General features: G+C 38.6%; 1 protein-coding gene across 3 annotated transcripts; it reads right to left on the bottom strand.

The window, feature by feature from the left end:
• Positions 1 to 832: 832 nt before the first annotated feature.
• LOC136826190 (uncharacterized) lies at positions 833 to 19,201 on the bottom strand. Of its 3 annotated transcripts, none has more exons than XM_067083247.1 (5): positions 18,183 to 19,201; positions 6,499 to 7,052; positions 5,185 to 6,061; positions 3,277 to 3,468; positions 833 to 2,360 (listed from the first exon to the last, which is right to left on the bottom strand). In XM_067083247.1, the coding sequence occupies exons 2-5, from the start codon at positions 6,993 to 6,995 to the stop codon at positions 1,770 to 1,772; spliced, it is 2,157 nt and encodes a 718-aa protein (XP_066939348.1). In that variant the 5' UTR covers positions 6,996 to 7,052; positions 18,183 to 19,201; the 3' UTR covers positions 833 to 1,769. The 3 variants fall into 3 exon arrangements, with proteins under 3 accessions (XP_066939348.1, XP_066939349.1, XP_066939351.1); XM_067083248.1 differs by having other exon boundaries at positions 17,736 to 18,615; XM_067083250.1 differs by lacking the exon at positions 6,499 to 7,052 and having other exon boundaries at positions 18,183 to 18,339.
• Positions 19,202 to 21,068: the final 1,867 nt, after the last annotated feature.

Genomic DNA, 21,068 nt, shown 5'->3' with positions numbered 1-21,068 from the left:
TTTAACTCGTCAAGTTTCCTTATAACTTTCATGTCCTTTTTCTCAACATATTTACACCTTTCTACGTTCACTGGGGAAATGGTTTAGTTCAAAACACCATCTTGTGTTTTTAATTTTTGTCGTTACTCTTGTTTATGTACAAGACGGTTCTTTTATCCTGTACCAGTTTTAAATCTACGTTAATGCACATTTTTTCGAGTTTATCCCATCAGGTGAGTAAGATTGAACTATTTCCCTCGAGGTTCTGTTCTCATTTTCGACAGAATAATTTATTTCCTTTCTTTCATTACATCCTCGTCGTCATGCCTTTGTATTTTCTGTCACGGTTTGATAGACAAAGATTGTTTTCCTTCGCGTTTAACCGTTATGAGGAAAGTTCACCTTCTTCGGACATTTATTCCTTAGTCGTTTACACTATACATCTAAACTTGCCTGTCTTACATAGACTTGCTTCATGATCATGATCATGATCATGATCCGTTATAGGGGTTTGTCCATGCAGCATATAACGTGGTAAGTTTAGACTCACTGTCAAACGAAAGACTCACTCCCAAACTAGACTACTTCCCGATCCATAGCCTCATTCCCGAACCACAGACTCAACGGCTCACGTTCACGTAGCGAGATCTAAGCTGCTTTCCACATTCACTTCCTGAAAGTGGAATTCCCCACCTCTTCCGGCATCTCCTGAAACCGAACGACCCTCTTTAGCACTCAAGACGCAAAGTTAGTTACGACTCTTCCTATGGGACTATGCTTCTTCAGTAGCCCCTCATCACAGTTTCCGTAACAAAATAAAAACGAGATGCGCTGGTTAAAAGAAACAAGTGTGTCCCAAAGAATGAGCATTTTATTTTATGCCTTTCCACAAAAAAAAAAAAACTTTCTCTATTAAGTATACAGACAAGTTGACATACGTCTCTATCAAGTATACATACAAGTTGATATACGCTTATGAAGAAATTTCGCCATTGTCAGACACAAAAATTAGCTCGCTCTCTCAAATATTTTATTAATGCCAAACAAAATCCTTTTTGGAAGGTTAATTAGAAGCATTTTTGTGACTTTTCATCAATAAATCAACTTGTCTCCCACGCACGTTGTACAAAGTCATTTACAAACACACAGACCAACGCCATTTTTTCAGAGAACTCCATATTTTTTTTTTTAAATCAGAAATATAAAATTAAATACTTTAATTCTTGTTGCAAACTCTAGATTATTTTAGCAGTCTTAAAGCAAGATTGATATTACTGAGCAATCTATGTAGGTCTTTTAGACCTGTGTGTGTGTGTGTGTGTGTGTGTGTGTGTGTGTGTGTGTGTGTGTGTGTGTGTGTGTGTGTGTGTGTGTGAGAGAGAGAGAGAGAGAGAGAGAGAGAGAGAGAGAGAGAGAGAGAGAGAGAGAGAGAGAGAGACTTTTCTTTATAAGTAAATAACCCAACCTTGTTATAAATTGAAGATTTAACCAATTTTATGTATCTAAAGTATCATGTCAAAACTGTTATAAACTGAAGATTTAACCAACTTTATGTAAGTAAAGTATCATGTCATTTTTATTTGTAAGAAAGCACTGGCAACCAACAAAACTTATGATTAAAACTAATCCTTAGGAGGAAATGGGTCAAGTCCAAAGATAATGTACAAAGATTTAAAACCCCTGGAATTACAAAAACCAGTAAATTTGTATATAAGGAATACTTCATAAACACTTCTACTTCAAAGTTTATAGATACCACGTTAAGGCTATTAGCCAATGAAATACTTCAGTTACTGGAGCATTCCAGTTTCAATGACAATTCCACAATCAAGAATTCTGACATCCTGAATGTTACCAAGTTCTACAACATCCTGAAGTACACTGAGGCCATGTTCCACTTGTCCAAAGGCGGCTTCGTCTTCTGGGGGCTCTTCAGGGACATCTGAGAATCCTCCGTAAGCACCACGTCTGTTTTCAATGCCATGGCCCTTGGTATAGATTCGAAACACAGAACTAACATGGCTCTGCTCATAGCGCCCTGCGACAAGTCCAGCCGTGATTGGCACCTTTCGACCGAGGGGTTTTCCTTTTATCTCCTCTTTCATATGCTCCAACAGGGAGGTTCCTCCACTCCCATTTCCCTGGTCATAATCCCCTGTCCACAAGTGCTCTCCAGGCCGTTTTTTCCACCAGATACGATGGAATGGCGTTTTGCGAAATGATGGGCCCAACAGCCCGGTACATAGAGCCAAGAACTGGCGTCCTCTCACCGTGTCACCGGTTAGTCTAATGAAAACTCGTTCCTTGCGCACTCCATTCCAGCCTATGTCCAAGAATGTTAGCGATGAGGCATTATCCAGACAGGCCAAGATGGAATTTAGCTGAAATGGTGAAAGCTGATTAAACCCAGTTACACTTTGCTGCACCACTGACATTTTCAACATATTCTTATATACTAGAGTACAGCTGTTCAAAAACTAAGCTTTACCTATTAGAAGAAAGCCAATATAAAAACTTGCATTTTGTAAACTTACAGCTCTTATTCAACTTGTAGGTTCTTGGTAAGGTTGGCATACGAGTACACAGCCACTACTATTGTGCAATTAGCATCAGAGTTTTCACCATGTATTTCTGAACTCAAGACAATTTTTACCTGGTATTTTTTAAGCTTAGACAACAACTTCTGATGTTCCTACAGTAAGTATATAGCCTTGCCTTATTAATCAACATCTGACCAAGTAAACAAGGAAGTTAAAAGTTTCCATATGTTAGACTTTAAAAAAATAAACACTTAAGTGCTGGGAGGTCTTTTTAGGTTCATAGACACCGTGCCAGAACTGATATGATCTTTGGCACTTTTTCAGTGTATGTACTGTATGTAAAAAAAGCTCAGTATTCTATTCCAACATCTATTAGGCTGCAGTACAGCAATGGTTTGAACTTTGTACTGGTATGGTTAAAATGTTAATAAATTACAGAACTTTTAGATACAAGCTATTGATTTGTTCTAAGGTCCTGTCTTCCTTCCTTCTCACTGGCAGAGTCCATCTACATTTTCCTTGTGGTAAATTTCTCAGTTCACTGTCCATTTGTAAAAATAAAATACTAGATTTCCAGCCAGTAAAGCACTAATTCCACACAGTAATGAAAACATTTTTTTACAATTTCATTATAATATGAATGTTAGTTGCACCATTTTTTCATGAGGATATAATAGACTAACCATTCCCTTGTTTACTGGCATAATGTTGACCCTTCATGTACACACTAAAAACATAAAAATTTACTTTTACTTACAGACATAGCTCGAGATCCTGCAGGAATTGTTTCGACTTCCTTGAGGGCATGAACTAAAACGCGACCTCCATTGGCTTCCAGCTTGGAGTACAAGCGCTCGCCATTAACATGGTGTTGAGCCAAGAGCTGTCCAGATGGTCTATCTTCTTTCTCTGCCATGAGTTTCATGAAGACAGTGCAGAGCAAAATCTCCTGAAAGAAAAGGAATTTTGGCTTACAGATAAATGAGTTGGAAGAGGGGAAGTACCATAATCAGCTTAGTTATCTAAACAATAAGTATTGCATACTCTCATTACCCAGAAGAAGGCAGCAATTCTGAACATCTAAATTGAATGCGCAGAATTCTGAAGCACTTTTAGGTAGCTCCTTTATATACACAGAAGCTAAAGCACCCTAACAAACAACCTTCACCCTCCTTAGGTAATTCCTTTAGGTAATTCCCCAAGACACTCCCAGAACACAGGCTATCTTCTCATGCTCTGAAAGTAGGCTACGACTGGAGAAGGACAGGAGACCACAAGGGACTAGTCAGTGATTGGGTCATTGGCCAAAAGTTAGAAGCAAGACAGAGATTTACAGCCCTTATCACAGAATGTCCTGGCCTTTATTATTATTACTACTATAATTATTAGGTACCTTAACACATGTGCCATCTCAGCTACACAATTAGTTCTGGCCAATATGTATTTATTTCACTGTCCAAAACCCTGAAGAGTACCGTTCCTTGGGGACGGAAGTCATCCACCCAACCCATTTTCGTAACTCAGCAATACGTCTCTCACATGGAGGTGGTTCTGACCCTCTCCCTACTCTTCTGCTCTCTGCCCTTCGCATCCAAAACAGCCAGGGAAACCTAATCTGCGTCTGCATTGACTATATGAATGTGATGTTTATGATTGTGGTCATTCAGCTGTAAGACTGAGAATAAATACAATCTGTGCCATTCACAGCTAAAAAGATGTCAGGCCAAAAAGGCTCACTACTCGTAACCCTATGTGAAGTCAAGACTCAAGGATTTTAGGCAAACCTTAATGCTTGGAGCCAAGTTCACAATGGTTCTTAATATTTCATGAGAGGGTAGGGGCAGATACAATGAGAGACAGAAGTGTAAGACAGAAGTGTTATCAGTTTGGGAGATGTACGAAAATATGCCATATTCCACAGTACATGTAGGCATATAAAACTGCCACCCCAACAAAAGGGCTCTCACATCTGTTCTTTTTTTTTGTGATCTATAACTCTCCCACATGGTTGTGTCACTACGGCCAATGTTGCCTTGGCCAACATACTAGAAATTTGGGATTCATTTCTTTAAACCGACACACAATTATTTTCTGTAAACTGATTTTAGCAGTTCTGGTCCTGTGACTAATGTGGCTAATTTATCTCTACCAAAAAACGAATCCCCGTAATTGCATAGATGACTCAAAGCTTAAAATTTGTACACTGACCTCTGTGAATGAATAACTTGGTTCAAAACACGAAACCAAGAAAATGAAAAAATTCACAGCCGTGATTTTACGAGACGTGAAAAAGTATGTTTTTAAGAGATAGTAAAAACAACACTCCTGAGATAATGGGTAACACTTATCTTAAGGCGCAAATCGAAGTCAAATTGGACATTATAGCCAAGGTCTAGACCTTGATTATAGCCTTTCCCATCAAAAAAAAAAAAAAAAAAAAAAATTGGACATTATAGCTTTCCCCTCCCCAAAAAAATATTCAATACAACAATATTCAATACAACACCACAGAAACATTAAATTACAAACAAAAATACTGAATACTAGTAATGAAGCAATGGCACTGAATAATAATACAAGTGGCAATGACTGTAACGACTATCTCCAAGTTCTTGATTATTACCAAAAATTCCACAGCACAAATCAACATAGGAACTACACTAACCTTGGTGATGTTTAACACTTTTCTTTGATCCAATGTTCGAATTAAATTTTCTTCTTGCCACACTTGAGTACCTCTACACTTGTCCTCAACAAGGCCTAAAGCTGCTAGGGCATCTGGTAAGTTTTTTGCATTTGGTAGGTCTTCCACTACTGCATTCAAGCCTTTTATCTTCTTTACTCCATCCTCTTTCATTGACTTGACACGTTCCTTTTCTGTTACTACAGCCTCAAAGGCTGCTTGCATCGCGAAGGAGAACGAATCCAAAGATTCTTCATACTTTACTAATTCAGTCAGTGTGCTTTCAAGTGCCTCCTTTGCAGTTTTTGCTCCATCTAGTTGAGCTTCCTTCATCTGATCAAGTGCTTCTGCTTTTGGAATTAGGTGACACTTACTCTGACGATGATCAATATTACCACATTTTTCACAAACCCATTTCAAACAGAGAGCACAGTGATACGATGGCTTTATCCCATAGTCAAGACACTTGCTGCCATGAGGTGACCTTTCATGAAAAATTGGCCTATCTCTTTTTCCTGTATCTCCAGGAGCAATTTTCCCTGGTTCCTCTGAACCTAATGTCACTACCGGTTTTGAATGTTCTAATGATGTTCTGCATAATCTCTTTTCCTCTCTCCTCTCACCTGCATTTTCTTTAGTGAACTCTGCCTCAATAATATCTAGTAGTTGAAAATTTGGTGGAAAACTTTCCAAGTCTTGCTTATCCCCCAGTGGTTTTCCACATTCTTGACAACGACGAGCATCTTTTAGAAGCATCGTCAGGCAGACAGAGCAAACAGAATGGCCACAGAGCAACGTCCTTGGGAGACAATCCTTTCGATGATAAAAGTTTTGGCAACTTCGACACTGTAGTATGTTCCTATATAAAAAAAAGAGAGAACAAAAAGGGGATCATTCAAATATGTATTCAGCAATAATTACATACTTCCAATTTTAATAAAAATCTCACCTTCCATTAGGCTACATAAGAGGACACTCGTGTAAAACATGCTCATGACCTATGAAGCAAAAGGAACTGATAGATGCAACATCACACTACAACTAAACTATTATCACAAACAGAAATAATAGGGAACCATAAAACTGACGGTATTTTATGTTAATTACAAGATCTTGGTTTCTACTACTTTACAGGTGTTGTTCTAGACTTCATATTTTGCACTGTATGAGGCCAATATTTAGTTTATCTCTGTAATCACGTTAACTAGCTGCCTGTGGCAATGTGCCTCATTTCAAATGACATGCAAAATCATACTGATAAACGATAACTACTTGCATCAACACCACAAAACTTACAATTTTCCTTCTTCGTCCTTGGCTTGTCCATTTATTTCTCTGTGATGATGACCCTGATATGTACCACCAGTTTCACCGATCGTACGTTCCCGGACACTTCTTTCACCGCTGCGCTGTGGGGCACCAGAGGCTCCATACTGATGATTACTGCCTTGTTGCTGCCTGTCCTTGACTTGTCCGTTTGTTTCTCTGTGATAATGACCCTGATATGTACCACCAGTTTCACCGGTCGTATGTTCCCTGACACTTCTTTCACCGTTGCGCTGTGGGGCACCAGAGGCTCCAAACTGATGATTACTGCCTTGTTGCCGAGCTCTGTCTGTATTTGACCTTTGTTGCCTGGCATTTCTCCTATCATTATTATTCCATGAGGCGTCTTCATGGTAATTACCATTTCCACTGCCTCTCTTATTATGTTGCTTGGCAGGTTTGCCCCCAATGGCTTCATCGTTCCATGAATAAGGTTTACCCTGAAATTTTTGTTTTTTCCCTCCCATGGTTTCAACAGGGGTTAAGTTCAACAGGGGTAAGTTCTACAAATCTGTTTTTTCAAACTGAAACGATAGAAAGAAAACCATTAACAGTATTGAAACTAGTATTTGTCAAAGAAAAATCATGGATGGTGCAGACACCCCTATAAGTTATAAATTTAAAAATAATTTTTTTATGAACATTACTATCACCTACTAGATAACCTAATGTAAGTTAGTGAAAACCTTGTAACACATCCCAAAGGTAGAGTTGGGTATGCATACAGGTCCCTGAGCACCTCTAGTGCACAAATCTGCGTAATCTGAACTTGCTGCAGCTTGGATGGGTTGGAAGGAGGGCCAAGTTTTTGTGAAAGTTAATTCCTTAAAAAAAGAAAAAAATATATATGCTTAAACACACACCCATTACTTTACATAGTCTGAGTTGTTACTTAAGTGGTTTGGACTAGCGGCCAGAAAATCATCAGAGACCTTTACACCAATGCAGATGCTGACCTAAGGAAATCTGTTGGCTAACCGTAGGTCTGTGCAACAGTAGTCTTTTAGCTAACAAGGAGTCCTAATGCAGACTGGGCCTTGTTAGTAAAGCCTTAGGTTGCACTCTATGAACACAAAGATGAAAATCCTAGCCACTGCTGTAAGGCATAATACCAGTTACCCCAGATATCTACACCTAGAGATAAGGGATGTTTTATGAGGATGAAGAGGAGGAAGAATCTGGGAGGAGAAAGGGGATGCACTCCTTTCCTCAGGATGAAATAAGACTTGTACCTGCTGACACCCGAGACGAATTAACATGTTTTAAGAGCTATGTCTATCAATCAAAGCCATAAAAAATGTAGGAGACTCCCATGTAGCCAAGGTCTATAGATTAAAGAGGTCTTCTCAACCCCGACCCAAAATATGACCGTTCTGCGCAGGTACAGATCGTGACGTAGGCCGGACCTATAGGTGCGGCCTTGACCATTTCCACCCAAAACTTACCAAAGTACAGTGCGCGATGATCAGAGGACTTACGACTTCCTGGAAACAAATTATTTATTATAATTTCGACACTAACATGAAAAAAGATCTCCTTTTAAATTGATTATTCAGGTTGAGAAAGCTGGGTTTCCTGTAGCAGCCATGGTTAGTGACTTAGGAACAACAAATGTTAGTTTATGGAATTCCTTAGGCATTGATATAGATAATTCTGCATTTGTTAACCCAGTAGATGATAACAGAGAAGTACATGTGTTTGCCGATGCACCGCATCTAATAAAACTCATAAGGAATAACTTCCTTGATCATGGATTTGTATTGTCGGGAGAAAGGTTTGCTCATTGTGGTTCAGTTAGGGCGTTAATTATCAAGAGCAAAAGTGATCTACGGACAGCACATAAGCTCTCTGAAAAGCACATCAATGTAATGGGCATGCAACGCATGAATGTTAAACTAGCAGTGCAATTACTGTCCGAAACAACATATAAATGTCTTCAGTACTTCGGTAACAAAGGTTTGCTTGAAGATAAGGACTGGGAAACCACAAGTCAGTTTATCTGCCTTGTAGATACCTGGTTCGATTTATTTAACTCTCGAGTGCCTCGTGATAGGAAACCATCAAGAAATGCCTATGGGATGAATCTGGACATACAAAATAAAACATTGCAAGATGTGATTCGGGTGTCTAAAGAAATGAAAGTGATGAAAAGCAATAGGCTCTACCCTTTCCAAAAAGGCTTAATCTAATCATGCAATTCATTAATGAAGCTGCTGAGAATGGTCAAAGATATATTTCAAACATCATATATTCTGACTCAGGCTAAATCAAGATGGTCTTGAACACTTTTTTGGCTGCATAAGGCGGATGGGTTCATGTCATCAACATGCATCACCCGTTGCATTTAAGCACCGAATCAGAGCCCACATTCTAGGCAAAGAGAGCAAACTGTTAGGATCAAACTGCAACGTTGAAAGTTGCAATAGTGATATGATGACACCAACCTCATTTTCCAGCTTTCCTGTTGAACAAAGCGCATCCTATGTAGATGAAGAAACTTCTATCCAAAAAGAGCTAAGCCTGCCGGCTATGTCGTTTTGTTTGCCAGTGGAATTTGGTAATGATTTGCAAAATGATGACAATGTAGAATTGGAAATTGAAAAAGAAGAATTAGGAAATGCGATGGAAGATGGAGGCTTACAATACGTTGGTGGTTATATAGCTCGTAAGTTTCCTGAATATGAATTCCTTGGAAGTGCAGCGACGAAGGGAGATGGTTCGTGGATTGGTGCCATAAGTGCAAGAGATGGAACGCTGTTGCAACCAAGCGAGCAATTTTGGGTGCATTTAAAAACAATGGAAAAAATATTTCTCTGTTATCACGGGGAAAAATATTTAAAACTTGCAAAAGGCACCACAGATAAACTGACTGATTTAATTAGCGAGTGTTTTAAAAGCAATAACATCACATTACCAATCGAAGTTATTAAATTTTTTGTTAGATGCCGTACATTCTTTAGAATTCGTGTTTTGAACAGGAGTATTAGTTCATCAAGAAAAGCGCAAAATAAAATGCAAAAGCTCGCAACGTGATATAGAACATAATTGAAGCATATACTTTGTATATATCATTATTTATTTTGTAAATTTAAACTGTCTAATGCTCAACAAATTTCAGTTATTTACATCATCAAATATATGTTTGGTTGTTTTAATGTAATAAAGTTATGTATTTGTTATCTTACTTTTATTTTCCCTAAAGGAATAAAATATAAATCTCTAAAAAGATGAAAAAAAAACAAAGCAGGAAGAACAGTTCCTTTATTTTCTTATGGAAGTTCCACAGCTTACTCAGGCACGGCATGGCCCGAGTGACGTCACCGCTCTGACCCACCACAACTCCCACCATCCGGCTACCTGCGCACTACGGTGGCCTGAGAAGACCTCTTTAATCTATAGACCTTGCATGTAGCCATGCACAGAATTGGAGTCACGTCCACATAAACCTTAAAAGTAACCAAAGTTACTAATGTACAGTATTGCCTTACTGCATGACCCATAGCTTGGAGGTTTTAAATTCAGAAGATTACTTCCTCAGCCAAAAGAGGACTGTGGCCTTGCATAATTCAGAATTAGCTGCACTAAACGAAAACAACAGTGAACTCTATTCCTTAAAAAAAAAAAAAATAAAAAAATAAAAAAAATAATTAACAATATATGGCTCTGACTGGGCATATGGCAGATTTTCCTTGTTAATAGGCTGTACGGGCAGCACAGGTATTAAGTGGTACTCGCAGGAGTTAGAAAGTTGTTTGGGCCTTGGCAATGATACCTGGCATGAAACAGCCCAATATATAACCGATTTTTAGTGTGCCATAACGGGCTGAATATAGCATGCAATTCAATTACTCTCGGAGCAAAGGTCATGGTTAATAGGAGGGCTGTCTACAAGGTTTAGTTCTTGATAGAAGAAAGCTCTGCAGGTTCAAACATATTACTGTACCAGAAAGGTACTAATGATAAACTCAATGTTGGGAGCTTCACGGATCTCCATAGACCATTCTTCAGTGGCCGCACTACGTCATAACTCATTTGATAGCCAATACTAGTACATCTGCACTCAAAAAACTGAGAGGGCAGATCTCTAGCTTTTTTTTTTTTTTTTTTGCTGAAACTGACATCTTCATGAGCCTCCAAAGATAGAGAAAGAAACCTTCTACTGTGGGAATACAGACTGTGAACCAGGTTGGAACTCATCAGGGAAGGATCTTTCTTAGATAGTGACCCCCAAGGGTTTTAACCCGGTATATATCCACCTTTGCGGCATGTTTAGTAAAAGCCCTTGGGGATTACCGTAAAAACACATACAAAAGACTGTAAATATCCTAAAGATAATGACCCACAAGAGATATTAGTCCTAGATAAGACCCCCGAAAACCCTTGGGGGGTCACTATCTAGGAAAGATACTCAGGGAATTTTGCAAACAACTAACTTCCTTTCCTTTGACCTGAGTGGTAATAGAATGACGAGGGGGAAATTATAGCAACCAAAGCCAAAGAAAAATGCTCAGGTGCCTAGAGTCTGAAGAAAGGAGTACACAACAAACTTGAACGATTTCCTCAATTATTAACAAACAACAGATTTCCTGGCCATATCATCAAAACTACAGTCAAAGAGACAACTGATGAATTTTGCCAACCTATAACGATAATGCTTGCATTATGAGCCTGCCACACCCTACTGAGGATCGTTTGCATATAAGGAGGAATGCCACATTCTACTGAGGATCATTTGCATACCAGGAATGCCCCACCCTACTGAGGATCGTTTGCATACAAGGTGGAATGCCACACACTACTGTGGATCATTTGCATACAAGGAGGAATGATACACCCTACTCAGGACCGTTTGCATACAAAGAGGAATGCATAGCCCTCTCAGCACTAACACATGCATACTGATGTTTTTCCTTGATCGCTTAGTGTCAAGTTACCTTGCTCGTTATGACAACGGGTTAGGCGTCATTTTCAAACTGAATAATTGTATTATATCTTAGTAGTATGTTCAAATAAGCAGGAACACAAAAGCAAAACATCGACATCTAAGGTAGGTTAGGCGTAAGCAAAGTCTTCATGTTAATTTTAAAAGCAAATTCGTCAATTAGAGAAAAATAGATTTATATTATTTATACTTGGACAGTGACAATTACCTTTCCATTTACATATCTGACCCCTAAAAATTGCAATAAATGTCAAATACAAACAAAATCATCCATAGCGAAGTACAACTTTAAAATGCAGAAAGATGTCAAAGTTGTTTACACATAAAACTATTAAAACTATAAGGATCTTTCCTAGATAGTGTCCCCCGCCAACGTTCGGTGGGTCGTTATCTAGGACTAGTAATATCTTTGGGGTCATTATGTTTATGATATTTAGTCTTTTATGTTTTTACAGTCATCCCCAAAGGGGCTTGTACAAAACACGCCGCAAAGGTGGTTAAAACTCTGGGGGGTCACTATCTAGGAAAGATCCAATTATAATAATGATTACTTATATACCTATTCTTTTAACCACGTTACATAAATGTAAATTGCTTTCCCTTTGATTGAAAATTCATGGCTACATAAAAGTCAAAGTAGAAATGATTCCATAGCACGTGTTGACGTCCCATGTAATTAAACATTTTGTTAGGTTCCTTTTCGTTTTTCAGCCGTCTGTGAAAGAAAACGATTGAGATGGCTATTTGTCTGTCCGTCCTAACTTTTGCTATCCGCTCTATGATCTTAAAAACTATTGAGGCTAGAGGGCTGGAAATTGGTACCGTATGTTGATTATCCACGCTCCAATCATCAAACATACCAAATTGCAGACCTCTAGACTCGGTACGTCTCGGTGCCAACAACACAGGCCATCAGCGGGCCGTGGCTGATAGTTTCGTGGGCCGTGGCTGAGTGTCTCAGGCAGCATTACTGTATATGCTGTACAGAAAACTCGACTGCATCGACGACACTTCAGCGCATTTTTTACTAATTTAACAATTCACACAAAATTGCAAGTTCGAGATCAATTAATGTTTGCATGGTACTGAGGACAAATTGTTTTTCCACTTGTATAGTCTTCAAAAACACTTGTGCAAGCTATTCCATGACAAACCGCAGCCAGAGAATTGTCAAATTACATTCTACTTCCCACTGCAAAGCTTGGCATTTCTGAAAAAGAGTGTAAGGCAACTTCACGTATACAGACAAAAATTGTTAATATGTATTTATAAAATAATTTATGATAAACATAAAAGTTCAAAACAAAAGGTAAACCTAAAATAAAATTGTTAAAAAAGAGAAAGAATATTGCAACCAGGACCCACTAAGACTAATAACAGACCTTATTCCTGGAAGTTCAGTTGTTGTATGACAGAAGGTAAACATAAGTTAGGGAGTGGTTTAGGCTAGATACAGGGCCGTGGACGAGGAATTACTGTCCAGTGAGGGAACAAGCTCCTTGATCGCTAAGGATTCAGGAATATGGAGGTGGTAGGTAAAATCAATGGAAGGAGGCCGAGAGGAAGACCTAGACAAAAATATATGGATGGATTGGTGAAAATGACTGGAGGAAGAATGTCTGCAGCTCAGTTGCTGCAGAGAGCCGGAAATAGAGAGGAGTGGAGAGCCATGATTGCCGACGTCCTTGGGGATATGGCGCTTGGATGATGATCATGATGTTCGTGTTGGCTGGTAAGTATAATCCAGAAATCATTAGTTTACTTTACTTTTGCAAAGTTTTGCATGATTTCTAATATTTGATGTTTCAGGATTGGGCAATTTGCACCCAGTACAAAAGTAATGCCAATATGTGCGTCACATCTGACTCTAAGCAGTCGGCGTGTGTTTCCCACGTATGTCTGACAATGGCTTTGACAGCAAGTAAATAAATAAACAACACCGGACTGTATTAAAGGGGCCAGTTTTTCTTCGTGCCGAAACATACCACCACTAGTTCTTAGGTTCTTAAACGTGAGCTCCACGTCAACTGCGGGAAAATAATGCGTTGAAATCCTTTTTAGACCGAGATGGAAAAAGGTGTCATGTGTGAATGGAAAACTTATATAGTATGTTAGTTTACGTGCCAAGTGTGTGGTAGCAGGAGGATGAAAGGACTTATCCAATGTTCTCTTGAAATGTTTTAAAAATAAATTGGATGGATAGCAGTTGGATTTAAAGTAATCATAGAGAAAACTTATTTCCTTATGAAAAATTTTCCAGTTAGATGTAAGTGTGATGACCCTGCGAAGGAGAGTAGACAGGAATTCATTTTGAAAATATATAAACATGAGCTGTAAAAATTCTGACTAAGACCTGTAAAGGTTTTCTTGCGGAACACCAGTATGACGTTGGTGTCTAAAAAGGATAACTGGTCATTATTTTCTAACTCATAAGTGAATATAATGTTATGTAATGCGTTAGCATATTGTAAAAACAGGCCACGGTCTTTGAAAAGGACAAAAGTGTCGTCCACATAACGACGATAAATAAAGGCTTAAACACAGAGGGACAGCTGTCCAGCTGCTCTCTCTCTCTCTCTCTCTCTCGAATTTGTGCATAAAAAAATCAGCAAAAATGTAGTTTAATGGATTACCCATTCCTACACGTTCCACCTGCACGTAAACTTAAATAAACACAGGCCGTGTCCAGCACCGCCAACTCCAAATAGCTCTTTAAAATCCAAGCGCTGTAAACCGGGACACACAATGTCCTGATCACTAAAAATAGTACCCAAAATATAATCGTTTCCTCCGCTGGTATATTATAGAGACCAATCCTTTCTTCACATACCACAAAATTGCAAAATACAAAGTCCCTCCCTTGGAAAATTCTTTCAAAAATGAATTTACTATAAACAGTTCCTCAGGTTTTTAAAAAAATGTCAAGTTTTGATCTAGAATCACTTTTCACTAACATAACAATGGAAGAAACGATGATATTTTGGATATTATTTTTCATGATCAGGACATTGTGTATCCCTGTTTTCAGCGCTTAGATTTTAGAGGCCTTTATTGTACCGCCGTTATGTGGATGACACTTTTGTCCTTATCAAAGACCACTCTGACCCGTTTCTGCAAAATGCTAACTCGCTACATAATAGCATTAAGTTTACTTATTTGAAAATAATAACCAATTATCCTTTTTAGTCACCAACGTCATCCGTGATAATAGATTTCATACTGGTGTGTTTCTCAAGGAAACCTTTGACAGATTTTTTACAGCTCATGTTTTTGTATTTTCAAAATGAATTACCTGTCCAGTCTCCTCGGCAGGGTCATCACACTTACATCTGATTGGAATCTTTTTCATAAGGATGATGATCATGATGTTCGTGTTGGCTGGTAAGTATAATCCAGAAATCATTAGTTTACTTTACTTTTGCAAAGTTTTGCATGATTTCTAATATTTGATGTTTCAGGATTGGGCAATTTGCACCCAGTACAAAAGTAATGCCAATATGTGCGTCACATCTGACTCTAAGCAGTCGGCGTGTGTTTCCCACGTATGTCTGACAATGGCTTTGACAGCAAGTAAATAAATAAACAACACCGGACTGTATTAAAGGGGCCAGTTTTTTCTTCGTGCCGAAACATACCACCACTAGTTCTTGGGTTCTTAAACGTGAGCTCCACGTCAACTGCGGGAAAATAATGCGTTGAAATCCTTTTTAGACCGAGATGGAAAAAGGTGTCATGTGTGAATGGAAAACTTATATAGTATGTTAGTTTACGTGCCAAGTGTGTGGTAGCAGGAGGATGAAAGGACTTATCCAATGTTCTCTTGAAATGTTTTAAAAATAAATTGGATGGATAGCAGTTGGATTTAAAGTAATCATAGAGAAAACTTATTTCCTTATGAAAAATTTTCCAGTTAGATGTAAGTGTGATGACCCTGCGAAGGAGAGTAGACAGGGAATTCATTTTGAAAATATATAAACATGAGCTGTAAAAATTCTGACTAAGACCTGTAAAGGTTTTCTTGCGGAACACCAGTATGACGTTGGTGTCTAAAAAGGATAACTGGTCATTATTTTCTAACTCATAAGTGAATATAATGTTATGTAATGCGTTAGCATATTGTAAAAACAGGCCACAGTGGTGACGGTCTTTGAAAAGGACAAAAGTGTCGTCCACATAACGACGATAAATAAAGGCTTAAACACAGAGGGACAGCTGTCCAGCTGCTCTCTCTCTCTCTCTCTCTCGAATTTGTGCATAAAAAAATCAGCAAAAATGTAGTTTAATGGATTACCCATTCCTACACGTTCCACCTGCACGTAAACTTAAATAAACACAGGCCGTGTCCAGCACCGCCAACTCCAAATAGCTCTTTAAAATCCAAGCGCTGTAAACCGGGACACACAATGTCCTGATCACTAAAAATAGTACCCAAAATATAATCGTTTCCTCCGCTGGTATATTATAGAGACCAATCCTTTCTTCACATACCACAAAATTGCAAAATACAAAGTCCCTCCCTTGGAAAATTCTTTCAAAAATGAATTTACTATAAACAGTTCCTCAGGTTTTTAAAAAAAATGTCAAGTTTTGATCTAGAATCACTTTTCACTAACATAACAATGGAAGAAACGATGATATTTTGGATATTATTTTTCATGATCAGGACATTGTGTATCCCTGTTTTCAGCGCTTAGATTTTAGAGGCCTTTATTGTACCGCCGTTATGTGGATGACACTTTTGTCCTTATCAAAGACCACTCTGACCCGTTTCTGCAAAATGCTAACTCGCTACATAATAGCATTAAGTTTACTTATTTGAAAATAATAACCAATTATCCTTTTTAGTCACCAACGTCATCCGTGATAATAGATTTCATACTGGTGTGTTTCTCAAGAAAACCTTTGACAGATTTTTTACAGCTCATGTTTTTGTATTTTCAAAATGAATTACCTGTCCAGTCTCCTCGGCAGGGTCATCACACTTACATCTGATTGGAATCTTTTTCATAAGGAAATAGGGTTTCTCTATGATTACTTTTATCACACTTTATCCATCCTATTTATTTTTAAAATGTCAAGAAAACATGAGGCAAGTCCTTTCACTCCGCTGCTACCGCACACTTGGAGCATGCTGTAAACTAACCTACTACATAAGTTTTCCATTCACACACGACACCTCTTTCTCGCCAATCTAAAAAGGATTTTATCGATTTATTTTCCCGCAGTTGACGTGGAGCTCATATTTAAGAACCCAAGAACTATTGGTGGTGTTTCGGCGCGAAGATAAACGGCCCCCTTGAATGCAATTCGGTGGTTTATTGAACTTGCTAAAGTTGTTGTCAATGCCATCGTCAGACGTACGTGGGTAACGCGCCGACTGCTCAAGTCTTAGAAAGCTTATAAAACTACGCAAAAGTAAAATAATCTATAACGATTTTAGGATTATACTAACCAGCCAACAACCGCTATATCTAGCCTCAACCACTCTCTACCTTCTGTTTACTTTTTGTTTTCATAGAAACTGAACTTTCCGGTTCTTTCTATTTTTTAACAATTTTATTTTAGGTTTACCTTTTGTTTTTGAAGTTTGACTATATCATAATTTATTTGTTATGCGCACTAACATTTTTTGGCTATTTGTATATTTTGTACTTTTAGCCTACACGATGAGACAATGCTCTCGAAACGCAGGCCGTGATGAATACAAGAAAACCCATGTAGTACTAAACTGATACAGGAAAACCTATGTATACTAAACTGATATATAATATAGGCTATATATATACATATACTGTATATAATGTACAAGAGTATAAAACATCTCGTACGTGCGTGTGCTTTGTACTCTTATTCAATTTGTGTGTGTGTGTGTGTGTGTAAAGAAATGTTACTTGGGCTTCGCCATGAGCTCCAATGTCCCTTGAGGTCCGCAGTTTAAGTGTGTGTGGCATGTATACATAAATACGTGTGTGTGTGTGTGTGTGTGTGTGTGTGTGTGTGTGTGTGTGTGTGTGTGTGTGTGTGTGTGTGTGTGTGTGTGTGTGTGTGTGTGTGGCATAAACTGCGGACGTCATGGGACATTAGGGGGCCACATACTTGCATTCAGGAAACCTCCTATCGCGAAACGTCCCAACTGAGCTAATATAACGGATGTATTTTCAGGCGACCACGGGCTAGGCTCAGTAAGCATTCATGCTCTTACACTTAGCCTTAGCCCTTCCCTTATCAAAAGACTGGACTTGCATGAAACGTATATGCTACGTACCCGAGCGTGACACGATCCGTACATAGTTTGCCAAGGCCAACAGCAGTAAACGATGTTGTCTTCGATAAATTCCTATAGAGCGGATATGACACAGAGGCAGTTTTATCAGTTAAAACTTCACATCAATGATAAAGTTATCACTGCTTTAATCTTCACGGTATTTGTTTTAGTTCGCCACAGTTGCCATTGGCTTTACTACTTCTAGCAATAACCTTCACAATGCGATGAATGTTACAGTTACGGTAAAACATTTTACCAAAACATTTCGCTTCAAACGGGGTTGAGATGCATTCTTATATTAAAATGATGCACCATAGTCTAGCCTACATACTGAACACTTCAGGGTCTAGTCAGTCTACGTCAATGAGATAGCCACAAGAACGTCCCACGAGAATGACAAGCATTAAATATGTAAGAATATGATACAACACACACCAAAGTACTCACACCATTAATGGAGGAAAATATAAGTTTCACAGCTGTACTTGGATCAATGGCAAGGAATTCCTGTTTACTTGAGCACCAAACAAAAGATGATTACGATGAGTATCGTACACTACGACTGGGAAAGCACTGAGCAGTGTATGACTGACTGTTGACAAGTGCGATTTGCGGCGTTGCCACTGTTGTCATGCCACCAACTACTAGTCTCGTCCGCTTTGAGAACAAGCGTATTTAATGGCGAGGACGGAACGTGTTGCTTACGTGTATGTTACCGAGGTTTCGCGATCACGACAACACGCCCTCTTTAAGGTTATTCATAAAACCCTTTGGTCAACATACAAAACGTAGAAATTTCAATCGTGTAAACTTAAGACCCTTATCAGCATGAATAGCCCTTGGCCTGTTATATTCAGTCTTAATCGGTGCTGGATTAACTAAAGTGGTGTAACAGTACTACGCAGGCGCAGGAGACCCCAGAGGAGTTGTTTGCCTACTGACGAGTTTTCTATTGTCTGCCATAACGGAAAAGTAACATTGATGGTTTTGTTTATCAGTTAACTGTATTAACTTATAACCGTCTACTGCATTTCCTTAGAGCGCACAACGTGCGATGACGTCACAAAGATCCGCCCATTTCTTTGACGTCACTGTGATGTCCCTGAAGACGTGTGTGAACCAGTATTGGCGCCCGTTTGAAATCAATGCAAGATCGCCCTCTACGGTATGTAATAGGGAATGTATGCGTTTAATTCCCAGGCGATCCCAGCATAAGATTTTTTTTTTTATTTCAATCATATCTAACACCTTCACTTTTTCTGCAAAACTTGGCACATCACAAGCCCTCTTGGGGTCACCCTCACTACTACTGGAAATACTTTTTGCATGCTTTGGGCCACTGCAATGGTTTGTTCAGGCTTCTTTGCAACATCTGTACTCTAGAACCTTTGTTTCTTTGTAAAGAAGAAACAGTCGAGTGCACAGACTGTGAAGGAGATGCGCTCTTGCGACAGGCTACGGTCAAACTGTGTGAGAAGCAATGTTGTGTGCTTAGAAACCCACATGGCTCTGCACTTCTATGCTAGGCAGTAAAAAGTGTAATGGTAGGGCACTGGGCATTAGCATTGCCTGACCCTCTGTTGAACGTCACTTGCTGGTATGGAGCGCGCAATTTAATTTTTTTTTTTTTCTTTCGCAGCTAACCACAGGTTGGTGGATCAGCAAAGTGTGGTTCAAGGAATACTGGGGTCAGACTAAAAAAAAAATCTAAAATTGGAAAATGAAACACTGCATGATTTTATATTTTAATATAATTTAAATTAAAATTGTGACAATAATGGTCTCTTTCTGTGTAATAGACATGGAAGTATGATTTACATTATAAGAAAATAATGATGATCTAAGGCAGAATTTATAGAATGGACAAGATCTGACAACAGCTTGATAATGTAGAGGCTGCGCTGGATAGTGAACCAACGTGGAACAATTCACAGAACGGCTAAAAAAAAAATTATATCATAAATCCTTCTAAAAGATGGCAGATACAAAAATAAACACAAGTTAATATTACTACAGCTGCAGCTATCTAAATTGACAGGGAGAATTCCTTTCTACTCTTTGACGTTTTATGAGCAAGAAAGAAACGACAGATGAACAAAGCTCTGATAGACCACATCAAGCCAGACAGAAGTGTTCCCTTTACTGTTTATTCTTGTGGTGTCAGTAATGCCAAGAGATTTGTGAGGCCACCTAGAAACAGCAAAAACTGGGGCACTCCATGACTAAGCTGCTGTGTCTCTCAGCTGCCAAATCAGTTTCAGATCTCTGTGCCAATGGCCTACTCTTGAACAAGACAACAATGACAAGTTTTCAAATAAGGCCTAACAAAGAGTGACTGAATATACTAACACATATGCAGTGTAGTCTAAGAACATGAAATTAACAGGGGAAAAAATAAGACCAAAAGAACATGAAATTAACAGGGGAAAAAATAAGCCCAAAAGTTGAGGCTCTTGAAGAACTCAAGCAAAAGGATAATGACAAATACCTTCAAAAATTTTGTGACTTCTTAGGGATTTTTGGTTCCTAGTGGTGCTACGAGTTGCTTTGCTTCCTAAAGACTTTACAAGAAAGCTTTGTTCACTACTTTTGCTGAAACTAAAAGTTAGCAAACACTGCATAGAGTACAGATCTCACAGCAATATCATAATTTTTGGGGAGAGGGTGTGGAGGAGTCACCATACCTTTGATGTTTGATTAACGTTGTTCTGATACTAGTGAAAATGAGCCAAGAGAACATTTTCATTTTATCTTCTTCATAGCCAGTACTGCTGTTTTAACCATACTTTTCTTCACGTTTAGATTACTCTACCGCGACTGGTAAAAGAAATCCCTCCACTTTTCAGAGTATAAAAGTAAGCTTTCAGTTCTAAATGTCATCATCTGAACAGCATCTCGGATCAGTTTGTCCGCATCCTTTATTTACCACAGCTTTTGGCCTTTCTCTTCTCTTCAAGTATAAGCTTCATTTCATTTAATCTTTCCCCATAGCTGGCAAAACTGTGATAAGTTAAAAGTGATAAGGTCTGGTTAAAGAAAATGCTTTTGACTTATACTTCAGGCTGAATGAAGAAATTAACTCTTCCTGTGTGCCCTTGTACAAACTGACACAAATCTTGCACAGTTTTAACTGGTGTTCTCTATTCTCAGCTGAAAACAAAACTTAACATGGGTTTGCCAGCAATTGGGAAATATTTATGTAGTTTCATATTCTGAACAAACTTGTAGAGTACATGCAACAATCTCTTTAGTTATGAAGTATTGTACTAACTATATGCACTCAAAAAACATGTACTGGTAAAAAGCATTTTTATTGTTGCTGTAATTGCGGTA

This window comes from Macrobrachium rosenbergii, chromosome 40, assembly GCF_040412425.1.
Source record: "Macrobrachium rosenbergii isolate ZJJX-2024 chromosome 40, ASM4041242v1, whole genome shotgun sequence".
NCBI classification, from domain to species: domain Eukaryota; kingdom Metazoa; phylum Arthropoda; class Malacostraca; order Decapoda; family Palaemonidae; genus Macrobrachium; species Macrobrachium rosenbergii.
The sequence above is the reverse complement of the archived record's forward strand: the minus strand, read 5'-3'. Positions and strand labels throughout refer to the sequence as shown.

Coding starts and splice junctions, on each gene's coding strand:
- LOC136826190 (XM_067083247.1), bottom strand. CDS start 6,995: ATGGGAGGGAAAAAACAAAAATTTCAGGGTAAACCTTATTCATGGAAC. Junction 3,469..5,184: donor AAGTGTTAAACATCACCAAG/GTTAGTGTAGTT, acceptor CTTTTCTTTCAG/GAGATTTTGCTCTGCACTGT. Junction 2,361..3,276: donor CAGGATCTCGAGCTATGTCT/GTAAGTAAAAGT, acceptor TCACCATTTCAG/CTAAATTCCATCTTGGCCTG.